Source organism: Cystoisospora suis (genome assembly GCF_002600585.1).
Source record: "Cystoisospora suis strain Wien I chromosome Unknown contig_3222, whole genome shotgun sequence".
Lineage (NCBI taxonomy): Eukaryota > Apicomplexa > Conoidasida > Eucoccidiorida > Sarcocystidae > Cystoisospora > Cystoisospora suis.
The window spans coordinates 12047-25006 of NW_027156017.1; the positions used below are offsets into that span (position 1 = coordinate 12047).

The 12960-nt window shown below is 48.1% G+C and overlaps 2 protein-coding genes across 2 annotated transcripts in view; one reads left to right on the forward strand and one right to left on the reverse strand.

Moving 5' to 3' along the window:
* Positions 1 to 2500: 2500 nt before the first annotated feature.
* On the forward strand, positions 2501 to 6464 carry CSUI_006385 (uncharacterized protein). Its single transcript, XM_068066545.1, has 3 exons — positions 2501 to 3921; positions 4210 to 4417; positions 5358 to 6464. The coding sequence occupies exons 1-3, from the start codon at positions 3365 to 3367 to the stop codon at positions 5526 to 5528; spliced, it is 936 nt and encodes a 311-aa protein (XP_067921477.1). The 5' UTR covers positions 2501 to 3364; the 3' UTR covers positions 5529 to 6464.
* An 832-nt stretch (positions 6465 to 7296) lies between these two features.
* CSUI_006386 (scamp family protein) overlaps positions 7297 to 12960 on the reverse strand; it is an 8585-nt gene continuing 2921 nt past the window's right edge. The window contains exons 4-7 of the mRNA XM_068066546.1: positions 12399 to 12483; positions 11078 to 11180; positions 10271 to 10345; positions 7297 to 9440 (exon numbers count right to left, since the gene is read on the reverse strand). Coding sequence (XP_067921478.1) covers positions 9373 to 9440; positions 10271 to 10345; positions 11078 to 11180; positions 12399 to 12483 — 331 coding nt within the window. The 3' untranslated portion in view covers positions 7297 to 9372. The remainder of the gene's footprint in view (positions 9441 to 10270; positions 10346 to 11077; positions 11181 to 12398; positions 12484 to 12960) is intronic.

The following is a 12960-nucleotide window of genomic DNA, read 5'->3' on the forward strand; positions in this document are numbered from 1 at the left end:
CGACTGCGAAGATCTGAAGGAGGATTCGATCCAGCAAGGTGTCGGCGCATGTTCAGCGGCAGCTCCTGTACGCTGCAGGCCACCTGCCGGCTGGGTGTATGCGCTGCGCGTAAGACACAGGACAGCTGCAGCCTAAGCCTGGAAGCTTGAAAGCGTTTCAGGTAGTCAGATAGCGAAGTACCCTGACTGGGTTGCCCGAGCTAGGGATAACTATCTCCGGTCGGCACCTTTCGTCAGCAGCTGTCCCGGACAGCAGGGTCACCCTGTCGCCAGACGAAGAGGCATAGGCTGTGCTATCCATCTACAGACGGACGCTGTGCATCGGTGAACTCTCCCGCCGGCGGCCGAACAAATTCATCACATTACTGTTCGGTCCCTCTCACGAAAAGACCGGGGTTCCGGAGAAGATGAGAGACTTCATATCGCTGCCCCCCCTCTTTTTAAGGGAGGCAGATATGGCGGGCTTCTTGCCCTCAAACAGCAGCAACTGCTGTATTTTCTCCCAATCCGGGACCGGCCGCGCGTGCAGATGGTCCCCTCGGATGAACTTATTGCGGGCTGGGTGCTCGGCGTGACCGAGATGTCTGTCCTCTTGCAGCGGAACAGGGTGATGCAATACAATTGTTTCTGCGTAAGACAGCGCCAACCGCTTTCACCTACGAGATCTCTCTCACTCAGATTCCTACGTCCTTGTGAAGGGTGCTATGCAGCACATCTGCCTATCCATGAGAGGAAGGACAGAGTCAAGAAAGAAAGAGACAAAGACAGACATCTTCTATCAAGCGCTCATCGTAAATGAAATTCCACCTGAGTTGAGACTCGCTTGCAGTGACAAGGGATCCGTCAAGCTCCTGACGCGAGGCAATAGAGTTTCACGAGTGGCAGACGTGGGAGGATCGCACGTTCACCGCGTCTCCGATGCTGTATATACCTAGTTGCCTCGTCACGCAAGCTGGAGGCCCCTTACGACTCACCCATAGCGATCCACTTCATTCCGGACGGACCGAGTTCGTACCGCCTCGACTCGCCTATAGGCACACTCCGAGGCGCTGCGTAAGATGTATTCATGTCTTCTCACACCGATCAATTCCCCGCAGGCAGAGACAACCCCTGCTTCCTAGAAGCTGGGTCGGTCCGCTTCCACGGCTGGGCCTGGAGTTGCCTCGGAAGAGGAGTGTAAACTTGGCGTCGCCTGTCCATCCGAGGAACACCCCCCCCCGGTCTGCTTTTTGTCGGGCGAAGCGGCCCGGACACCGAACTGAACAACTTGGAGGCACCATCCTCATGTAGATACCCTCGTCCCTCTCTACGCTATTTTGGACGGACATCGACACCTGCGAACTGATGCAAGCGGTACAGTTGAGAAGCGATTGGTGCTATTATGCTGTGCAGACTCAGAGTGGAACTGCATCCGGGGGAGAAGCTTGCTAGGATTCAGAGCCCTGGTGTCTCCCGGTTGTACACGTGCTTCCTTACACGGGAGCATCGTGCTGGCAGTGTTCTCGATGTCGTACGGGTACCTCATGAGGACCAAGAGGTGTACCGAGACTGCGATGTTGTCATAAAGACTTGCGATACACCAGAAGCGATGTACAGAGTCCCGGGAGGCAATCAAGCCGCTCGTGTGAATTCCAACGCACGCGAATCCGGCATCGCTTACTCGTCTAGCCGGCTCGGAGGCTACGTACAAAGCTCAAGACAAAGATCGTAACATACACTCGCCTACCTGTTTGGAAGAAAGGAAGAAAGTGCAACATCTCTGGACACATGCTACCTGTGTTACCCTTTCACGGAAAGACCCGAGAGTGTGTGCTGGGTGGCCCCGTCCGAGAGACCTAAGTGGTAAGGCCGTTTCTTGAAGCGGGCTGTGAGCTCGCGATTCCCAAAGACGGGGGCTTGGATCTAAGTTTATGCTCTTTCACCCTGAGTGAGGACTACGTGACGGGAAAAGTGAGGCCATGGTTTTGCGTTCGATCTCGGGTTAGAGAGGGACTGCTGCAGTTCCGAACAAGCCACCGCTTCCGATCTAACGGTGCTTCCCAGCCGCGAAGCGTTCCGCGGTCTGGAGATGCTGCCTGACGGTGCCGTAAAAAAGGGGGGGGGGATCGGACTTTGGGAGGTAGGACATTCCAGCTGAGTTGCTCGGCTGCTGTCTTCCCGACTTAAGAGGAAAAAGGGGCAGCCTTCGACATGCTGTCCTCTCAGGCTAGTCGCCCGGGCCCCGCCACTCACAGCCCCAGCCGCAGTCAAACTAGTTTTCTGCTGCGCACCAGCCACTCCAAAGCACACAGTAAGGGCACCACCCAGCCCTTGTATAAAATAGAAGAGCACTGTACCGAATAGGAGGAAGTATTATTGCACGAGGACAGACCTCGAGTCCTTCTCATCGACCATAGAGGCGGCTACATCAGGTCATACGTCACGTCGAGGGAATGATCGAGGTCCTCGGGAGTCACTCATTTTTCCCGACCGCTTGCTCAGCTTTCGCATGCCAAGCGAAGTCAAGGAATTTATTGGAGTGCTGGGAGGACACGATCCCCGTGACAACTCTCATTTTCTTTGGAAATAGGGACTTTTCAAATGAGGTGGGCAATGTCCTGGGGGTCAAGTCTTTTGTCGTGGTCGCCGTCTTTCTCTCTTTTGTTGCCTTGAGTGTCTTTTTCTGCCATCCCGGACTGAATCAGAAGCCGCAGCTGGTTGAACTGTGTTTCTCAGCCGACCTGAACGCCGATGTTGTAATCATTTTCCGCCGCCTGACTGGCAAACGCGTTCTCCTTCTTCGTCAGGTAGATCCGATCTTGTAGCGTGTCGTGCTTCTGGTGATCTTTTCTTTCCGACAAGTCGTCTGCTGGACTTGGTCCGCCGCCGTGGTGCCGGGTCTTCACCACACAGCCTTTCACTATTCGGAGCACCAAAGTTTTCCGTGATGCCTCTTGAACGGTACTTAGAGGCACCGTTTTTTAAAAGTCCTACTCCTTGAATTTTGTCGAAGAGTACTCCGCGCCAGTAAAGCACAGCCAGACAACCCTGGCGGGTTTTTTCCTTGTCTGGTCTCTTTCGTCTGTGCCTCGGTTTCTGTTTGAGTTCCGCGGTACCAATCGTGGGAGCGGAGCTCTCCGACAACTAATTACTTTCTTCTCTACTAGGACTTCGGCGTAGTCATGTTTTTCCGTCGTGCTTCCACCTGTCACCCTTCTGTTTGACACGCTTACTCTCTCCGGTCACTTTTCGTGAAAGTTTTCCCGTTTTTTCTCCCCGGATCAATGGCAGGACAACGGCGTCAGCGGAGACGGGACTGTGGAGTCGTTACAGCCGAGCCGGAGTGGGGTATCACCTCAAGACTTTCATTTTGCGAAGCCACCGCATGCATACACAATCTTGCGCACATCTGGATGTAAGCTGTCGTAGGAACAGGTCTTCTACCCGTACTGTCTTCCGTGTTCCGCCCGTCACACAAACCGTTTCTAGACTCACGCCTCATATCCTCGGGATAGGATACCGCCCTTACAGACGCTTTTTCATTGACGTTCTCCGTATTACTTCGTCTCTTCAGAAATCTGTTTTCTTTCTGTCGATCGCTCTCCATATACACCACCCCATTATGTCTCGCCTTTGCCGTAGCTGCTGCGGTTCAATGCCTTTTGGCATGGGTAGCGATGCCGGGGAGCAGACTCATCGAAGCTCTAGAACATCGTCGTCTATGAAAAGCCGGAGTGTGGATGAGCGTAGCAGTGAGGAGAGCTGGGAGAGTAGTCAAGATGGAGAAGATCAGGAAGTGCAGAAAGCCGAGACAGATTATCAACCGCACAATGAGGCTCAGGTCCAGATTCTCGCGAAGAAGTGGATTGGCCATGTGCAACAGAGAGCTGCAAAAATCTGGAGCCGGGCGCAGGTGCTTGAGATGCTAGAAACTATTGCTCGGTAAGCGAACGGGACAGAAACACGGACGTAATCGAAGCTATTTTCCCAACAGAGGCTGCTGTACATCGTCAAAGAGAAGGGGCTCCGGCTCTCTTAAGAACAACTGCTTTATGCTTATCGAATACATACATGTGTGAGTATCCCGGTCCTCTCCACTTTACACAGACATGAAAGCCGGTATGCGTATATACGTGTAAATAGGTAGTTCTACATTCTTGAGCCCTGCCTGCATGAATATGGTGCTCTTCGGTTTTTCTTTTGTCTGGGCTTGTTGAATCTTTTCTTCAGTTCCGTTAACTTCACAGATGACCCCATTCTTGGAGATCCCTCACCGTCAGCTCCATGTTGTATATGGCACGGAGACATATCTCAACAGCAGGGACTTCCAGTGCTTCTTATTCAAAAGCCAAATAATCCGGCTCCGACCTCGACGTATGTTTGTCGTGTATTGGCTTTTCTATTTGCTGACGATGCTTCTCTTAAGCTGCTCAAACAGGTGAGACGGATTCTCTCACGTGTGTCTGAGTCTTTTCTTTTCTTATTTCTTCTACGTAATGGCATTTGAAGACGCTTTATAGAAACGAGACTTCAAATCCGTCTCCATACACAGTGAAAGGAGAAGCAGTGGTTCATTTAGATAGCAGGGCAATCGAAGAATGATGAGAAGACACCGGTGCGACCAAGTACACAGCGCACTCGTGTATTCAACAGCAGATAGTGTTAACGTCTTTTCCTTTGATCTATGCTTCCTATGGAGGAGACACTGTAGGCTCTAACTTGAGTGTCCGAACGGATCAGTAAGGAAGGATAGGATAGCCGTATTCCTCGTCCTGGTTGACGAGGATAAATACTTAGTTCCCCATCTCCTGTCATCTTGCTACTACTGTACATACGGACGGCTAGTGAACGTTCATGTAGATAGGTATATCTTGAATGATTGTGTATTACCAGCTGAATATCATTCAAACGTGGTGATTTCAGGTTTGCCATGGACCCACTCCCGATGTGGAGTAGAGCAGGATATTGCTGTCTTTTCTCTTTTGTGAATGCATCTATATCTTCTCACTTCACTCCACATGTTATTCTGATATTTGGGTGTGAGAGAGACTCCCTCGTACAACTTCGAGCTTGAGGCCACACCTGACGTTGTGGTAAGAAACCCAGTCCCAGTTCTAGCTACACCCCACTCCTTATTCTAGTCAACCTGAGGTGTCAACGCTGGTACGAAGGTTCGCTTGTCTTCTGATTCTTTTTCGGAGAAGGTTTTCTCCATCTGCATTTTGTCCTAGTTCCCGCCTCCAGTGCCAAAAGGATCTGCACGAAGCTTAAAGGCGGTGATTTGCATGCATTGATCGGCGCTGTTCTCTCTGAGTGTCTCGGCTGAATCATAACGAAATCTTTTTCTCGATGCGCGTGTGTGTTTTCGTCAATCTCAGCTTGGAAACAAACATTCTGAGACGAACTGTGGAAATCACGAATGTATTCGGCTATCTCATTTAGTAGGATATTCGACAAACTGGGCACAAAAGTATCAAGGACAGAAGAAGGCAGCTCCCCCCGCTAAGGCAGCTGCTGCAAAGGCCAAAGCAAAAGCTGCTGGACGGTAGTAAAGAGCATGATCAGAACAGGATGATTCTGTTGAGGAGGAGGAGTTTTTTTTGCTTCGTCGTAGTGGATCCGGTCCGTTTAGTCTAGTTGGTTCAGCGGTAATGCAGGATGTTTACGTAGCCTCACCGCTGCCGTCTGATCATACGAATGAAAGAGAGAAGGATTTCACCACGATACTTTGTTGAAGTTTTTTATTTTGTTTTTCTTGTCACTCTTGTCGAACTGCCACGGCGCACTATGGTTCTGTAGTTCTGATATTCACCGTCCGCAGACAGCACGCTTCCAGAACAGTGAGATCATCCCTAGTCAGACTATAGTCCTGTAGAGAATGTTCTTTTTTGTACATTCCACATCATTATTGAGGATAGTGTTTCAAACGGAATGTGCACATGGGAAAAATGCCGTCGACATGCTTTTTCGTTCTCCAACGAGAAGTCTACGCTTCGTCAACGAAGGTCGACCGATCGTTCTGTCTGTCAGTGGCACCATAAGGTGCAAAGAGGAAAACCTGTAACACGAAGGACTTTCTGAAAGAGCGCACATCCGGACGATCGCTATCTAGGCCCTCGTCTTTTTTCCACCTTTCGTCGGGTCTAAGTGGGCCTCTTCGACTGCCAGGTCCAACAGATAGATATCTTTTCTTTTGCGGCCGTGGACGCTCGGGTTCTTGATGGCTCGGACAACAGAGGAGACCGGTGGGATGTACGTGAAAAGCAGGTTTTGCTGCGGGGAGGGTACCGTTTGACAAGACGTAGTAAATTTGAAGACGCCCTATGTATGTGTGAAAGCATAGATAGGTGACGCTGTGCATGATGCTATCCCCCGGTTCCGTACGAAGCAACCCTAGTGTGACAACTAGTTGCCCCATCTACTTTAGGCTAGTACAAAACACCTCAATCTTTTCAGCAGGGTTATCTGAGACAGCGATTCTGCCTTTTCATCAGCTTCTTTGGAGTTGTCGAACTTGAAGTTTTTTTTGTGCCCTTTGAACACTCCCGGACAAACAAACTTTTTCTTGCCGGCAAGCTCCTCGCTGACATAAGCCGGTCGGTTCACTGCCCTGGTGCCGAGAATTGACAAGCTTCGACGCATTCGAAATGTCACCATGGGGTGCCATGGCTCCCACTCTGTGAATCTCAGAGGCATGGGATCCACTGTTCAGGGGGTCTCACCCAGAGAAGGACGTGAAACCGCGCGAGAGACTCCATCCAGCGTTCTGTCATCCAGTTGTAATCTCTACACGTCGACGTGAGAACAGATCTCATGCTTTTTATTGATCTGTATCTGCTTCGATCCCTCAGCCTAGTTCTCAACAGCGACAGAAGAGGGCGGCATATCCGTAAGTGAAGAAGAGGGAAGTGCCTTAAGGCTTCTTGCTTTTCACTTTCTTCTGTACAATTTGTCCAAACTGAGACAAAGATGAGGCATTCTGTAATCCTACCCTTGAGGACGGTCACTGTCCCTGCTCAGCCCCTGGGAATCATGAATATCACGGAAGTATAGACGCCAACTAGTTGCAAAAAGGCAGCGGTCTCGCTCACTCTCCACTGCCTCCGGGAGGCAAGTATAGTCACTGTTGCATTCTTGGTTGGACCGTCGTCACGAGTGCTACCCACTGCTTGTAAAGACAATGATCACTGCACGAGAAGCCGATCTCTGCATGGACGCTGATTTGCTCAAGTCCACCAGACCCGAACCTCTCTAAGGTGTTTGTACGTGCCGTGCGGCTGTTCTGTTGTCACGGGCACTGAATCACTCGACAGATAGAGGGCTATCGGTACGCACTACCACAGTATACAAATTAGCAGGCACCACCCGGTGTCCCGGCATTTGAAACTTGAGTACGCGCAGAATAGAGCAGTCTCCACAACCGCACGCACACGACTCAAACTTCTCCAGTTAGCCCCCAGGTTCTCTGTTTCTGGCAGGTATATGTACGTATACATACAAAATACCGCCTAACAAAGAGACTCCTTGACTTTCAGAAACCAAAGAAAGTTCGGGCCGACTGAACCAGAGACAACCTCTTGCGAACCCGCACAACAACGACTTACTACTGTAACACACTTCAGGATCTTACAAACATGTGTCATTGCTTTCTTTCGTTCTTTCTTTCTTTCTTTCTTTTAGGTGTGTTCTTTATCCGTTTATGGAAACTCCCTAAGTCTCTTGAACTCATGCAATATTAAGTAAAGTTCTCCCCTCCTACAGACACTCTAACCGAGAGACGGACGGACGTAGAGATCCGCTGAATAGCCGACTGGAACGACTCAAGAAAGCATACACATTGTGCGGAGAAGGTAGAGAGGAAAGAACGTATCTAATGCATGATGTAAGACCACGGAATAAGAAAGGCTTGGAAAAAAAGGAAGACGTCCTTGATAATTCTTCCGCATGAATGTTGGTGAGCCCCCGCCCTTTCTACAGAGAAGCTACGCACATTTCTATCATCTCAAACACGCGTCCTCTCATCAACGGAGACGCCACAGACCTGCAAGAATCCTAACGACCCGAGAAAGGTATGTACGATAGTTACTGTCAAGTAGTAGAAGGAGATAGATGAGACGCAAATCCATGGCTAGGGGAGGTGTGCATAGATGTCTGTCTGGATCTAGAATGCCTGTGTGTATCGGATACCCTTCACGACCTGTAAGCTTATTTCTGATACAGACACAAAGAGGGTTGCATGATGAGATAAACGGCTCTTAAATACACCGGCAGTGGTCATTAGGGAGAGAAGATGTGATAGAGAATTACTAGGTTGAGAACTCTCCTCACAAAGATCGTCCTTAACGATCAGAAGTAGTTGACGTGCCGTCCTTCTGAAAAAGTTTGCTCTTCAGTCATAGCTAGTATATTAGGCACAGATGTCTCACATCTTCACAACTACGCTGTGGGAGTGGACGTATCACTCCTATGTGCGGAGACGTCATCATGAAGAAAGCGAGGGGGAGAGGGAGTCCCCCGGAAGCGTCAAGTCAATCGAGTGATTCTTTTGCTTCACATGAAGGCAGTAGTCTGGTAGTAAAGCTATCATCGCTCTAGGTTATTGACCTGTACAACATCAGTGCCTCTCAACTCCATACATGATAAGACACTCGTAACTCTTTCTTCAACAGCTACTTCTTCTTCTCTCTCTGCTCGATAAGAATGTCTTCTACTTAGAGAGGGTGACGCCCCGCATTTCCCTCTGGAAGTCGAGCAATCAATGGTCACCTCTTTGGTGTCTCCTCCTCTCGGACAACCGGGGAGTAGCAGGGGACATTTCAGGCCCTTTTTCTCTCTCGCCTTTCGTCCATCGTTTCTTTCTCCTTCTTTCATACTTTCCCCCGATTACAACAAGCGTCTACCCGCGTGAAGAAGCGTAGTACATAGAGCTTCGGCTCAATCATCCTCGGGGCATCACCAAAGCAGCAGTGAACTCACTCAAAGAACAAGACCCACACATCCCTATTAGCATCTGTATCTAGCTACCTACAGATGGGATCTCTATATATACATGTCGCTGTATACACAGATGTATCTTACAGAGTAGATACTGTTATGAAAACGCCACTACACACCGATATCTCTACATATATACATAAACATATATATAAAGAGAGATTTACACACGCCATGCATGAAAAAGAGTAATACAGCAGACAGGATACACACCAAAGATGAGCTTTGATGCGATGTACATACACGATGCGATGTACTTTAAAAAAGTTCTCCCGTTCCCTCTTTCACTTTTTGGTTTATACAGAGTGTCTCTCCAGACAAAGGCTCCTTTTGATGTCTTGGACGTTCACCTCAGCCATGTGAAAGAAACAGGGCTATGTATACATGCCTTCTTTTTTTCTATGCAGGATTGCGTGCTGCATCAGAATGAAAAGGATTGAATCGCTTCACAGAGATTAACGAAGAGACTGCAAGCAGACAAGAAAAGCAACCAAGACATTCATCGACCGCATGCATGCAAAGATAAGCAACCTCGCGATTGAGAAAACCGATGCTAGAGGCCTCGGCCACATGCCCAATGCATTTGCCTTCTCACTATTCATGTGAACCCTGGGCTACTTCTGTAGTTGCTCCATACATACACAGAGAAGGATCTTCTTCCGACTCCTTCTTGACCAAATATAGTCAAAAAGCCACCGAGTCGTCTCCCCGAGTGCAGAGAGACATATATACAAATAGATACAAACACACATACGATGATGTACATAAGCCACAGGCAGACAGGGACCCGTGTCTGGACCCATTCCTTAGTAGGGTAGTTGTCTCTAGTATCCTCGGTGTCCTCTTCTCTCCGTGTTTCCCGTATGGGCTGAATCACTCTTTCTTACAGCGCCACAGAGTGAAGCTAATGAGAAGTCTTCTCTATGCGAATAGACTGTGCACTTTCAAACTCGGATAGAGAAACAAGTACGCCTACATCAGCCTTGTATAACAAGGACTTCTCTTTGCATTCCACGCCAAGCTCCACAGATAGATCTAAGCAAGAAGACGAACGAGACGCTCCGCATACCTTCATGAATCGCAGTATATGACCTCGGAATCTCTATCAGCGCAACGACATATCACTGCCACAATGAAGAAGAACAACTTTCTCTCTCGTCTATTTCAGTACATCCGCATCCTCGTCGTCACCGTCACCCCTTGTGTGTATATCTACCCATCTAAGCGCTCGATCAATGTCTGGTAATTTCATAGCTAGCCAAGAAGACACAAGAAATAAAGGAAAGAAAGAACTTACTTCCTATGCAGGAAACAACACACCAGAATGTCGATTCTATCCCCGCAGCATACATCCAGAACGTGTTGATCCCTCCTGTTTTCGCAAGAGAAGAAAAAAAGAAGGAAGAAACAAAATCGATGTCCTTAGTTAGATATCTCTATCTCTTCTTCGTCGCTGTCCCAGTAGTGTTGAGACATCGCAGTAGAGGTGTGTACATCATAAGAACTATTGCCTGTGATAGACGTCGTTTTCTTGTGACCATGTGGACAGAAGTCTTATGACTACGACTAAGGACTATAGAAGGAGAAACACCAGAAGCTTTCATTCTTATCACACCCCGAAGAATGAAGGAGAGATAGATAGATAGATCAGAGACAGACAGATAGCTGTGCTTGCTCTCCTCTCATGTGTAGTGTACGGACAGTCCTGCCTCTACTACTTTGTGACAACGGAACAAGACAAAATGGCAGGAGAGCATTCTGAAGAAGCAAGAAGATACATGGCCATACACATCTGCGTGAAGGAAATCGACTTCTCACTTACCCTTGATAGCTACGTAGAACACACCCCACCACACACATATTTACTCTAGTCAAAATGCATGCACCTATATCACTCTTCACTCTAGTCTCTTCTTTCTCTCCTCGATACGCAATGACTGACTGCATTCTGTGACTACCCATGGATCACAATAGCAACAAGAGAGAGGCAGAAAGAGAAAACGACCGGAAAAAAGCGAAGAGAAGATGAAGTTCTATCTCTCTATAGATCAATATATACGTATGTGTATATGTGAAGTAAGGAAGTAAGCAAGCAGACACATACCCGAGAGATGATACCGAGTGACTTTACGTGGAATGGTGACGTAACTACATACACCATTCGTTGCTCCGAGAGGAGAAAGAAAGAAGTACAGAGAGATAGCGATCTGCATGCAAAGAACAGCATACAGAGAAAGGTGGAATACTCAACACACAGAGCTAGTTGCTTCATAGGAACAAGAGTACAAAAACGTCCTTACGCTGAATGGTCCCTCTGTGGGGCAGGGTCGCTCATTAAAGAGGATCCATGTGTATACATATATATACTTATACACACGATCCTTGTCTCTCTCTATATACATGTATACATACATATGTATGTTTGAATATCCTTCAATCTATACCTGAGCTCCTACTGCTATTAAGACAAGGAAATAGATTTTAACGCTGTCCCTCGTGAGAAGGTCGATGAAGAAGAAGAATAGAAAGATGTCGGTCAGAAGTGGTACACCATGCTGTCACAGGTAAGAAAGGGCTCAGGTGACTGAATCATATAGGAGATCGTAGATAGGCATATACGGAAGAAATAAAAGGAATACGTTGAAGAAGTCTATAGAGAGCGACTGAGGAAAGAAAGCAAGTGTATAGCTGTCACTACATTAGGATGCGAATGACTGAACAGACACCCTCGTGGCACCTCGTGCGGAAAACCTCTGTGAGATATACCCTTAGAGAGACTGACGCCTATAAACGGGAGTGAAGAGCATGCATGCAGTCCCTCTTCAGGAGTCTCATGACCTTCGCATCTCCCGGCATCATCTCTCTCTCTCTCTCTCTCCAACCATTCCCCTAAGCTCTTCCTACACGAACTACACATGTGCATACATCCCCACATACGTCTACATCTATCTCTACATACACATACGTGTATATGCATGACCTGTCCTCTAGGTTCTTCGAGATATAGTAGACCAGCAGACAGGCTTGTTTTACGTTACGTGAACTCTCAGATATCCACCTATCTACGTGCGCACTAGGTACTATCGTCGTCTGCATGTCTCTCTCTCAATCGCCAGACGTCTCTCTTTCTCTCCCTCTTCTCTCCTATCACCATTCATTCTCTTTTCTTCGTAGACGGACAAATTGAACGAGACGAAGAGAGGCAACTGCCAGAAGGCTTGATCGAGATAGAGTCTCGAGAAAGCGGAAAAGAACACCGACCATCGTGCATGAAAAAGAAGAAGAACAACACAGTAACTCAGGAGACGTCCACGGAGAGCGTCCGATGTATGATATGATGATGTGCTAACTACCACTCCCAGTAAAGACACCTTCTTATCAATGAAGGAACCCACAAGGAATGAACAAGTACGTAATAAGCTTACACATATGGCCTGACAAAGATAATACCGCTTCTTCTTCGTCTCCTCGGATGTCGCCATAGCGAGATACCCCTGATAGAAAGTCGCTCTGTAGAGAGAAAAAAGAGAGGGAGAGAGAAGTCTTCATGTGTCTTAGAATCTAAATGAGCACGATGCACATCAGGTTTGCTTGGATGGCTAACGAAGTCAAGAGAGACAAAGAGAAGGTTTTGAGAGATGGATAGAAAGAGAAAGAAACATCCAGAAACAATCTACTATCTTTCTCACGTTCCGCGTGAAAGAGAACGCTTCTAAAAGAAATCCTGCAAACCTCCTAGAGAAACACGAAGAAATGGCAAGGGACTTCCTCCCAGGCATGCATGCACGCATGCATGATCATGCACCTCACATGAACTTTAGAGACCCAATGACAAACTTCCCCGAGAAAGAAAACCTTCACGCTAAGGAAGAAAAGGAGACATGTCTGTACACCCCCAACACGGCAAGAACCTCAAATGAACAGAAAAAGAGTCTGAGTTGATCTAGAAAAGAAACACTATCACACCGCACATCCCTAGCGAGACAG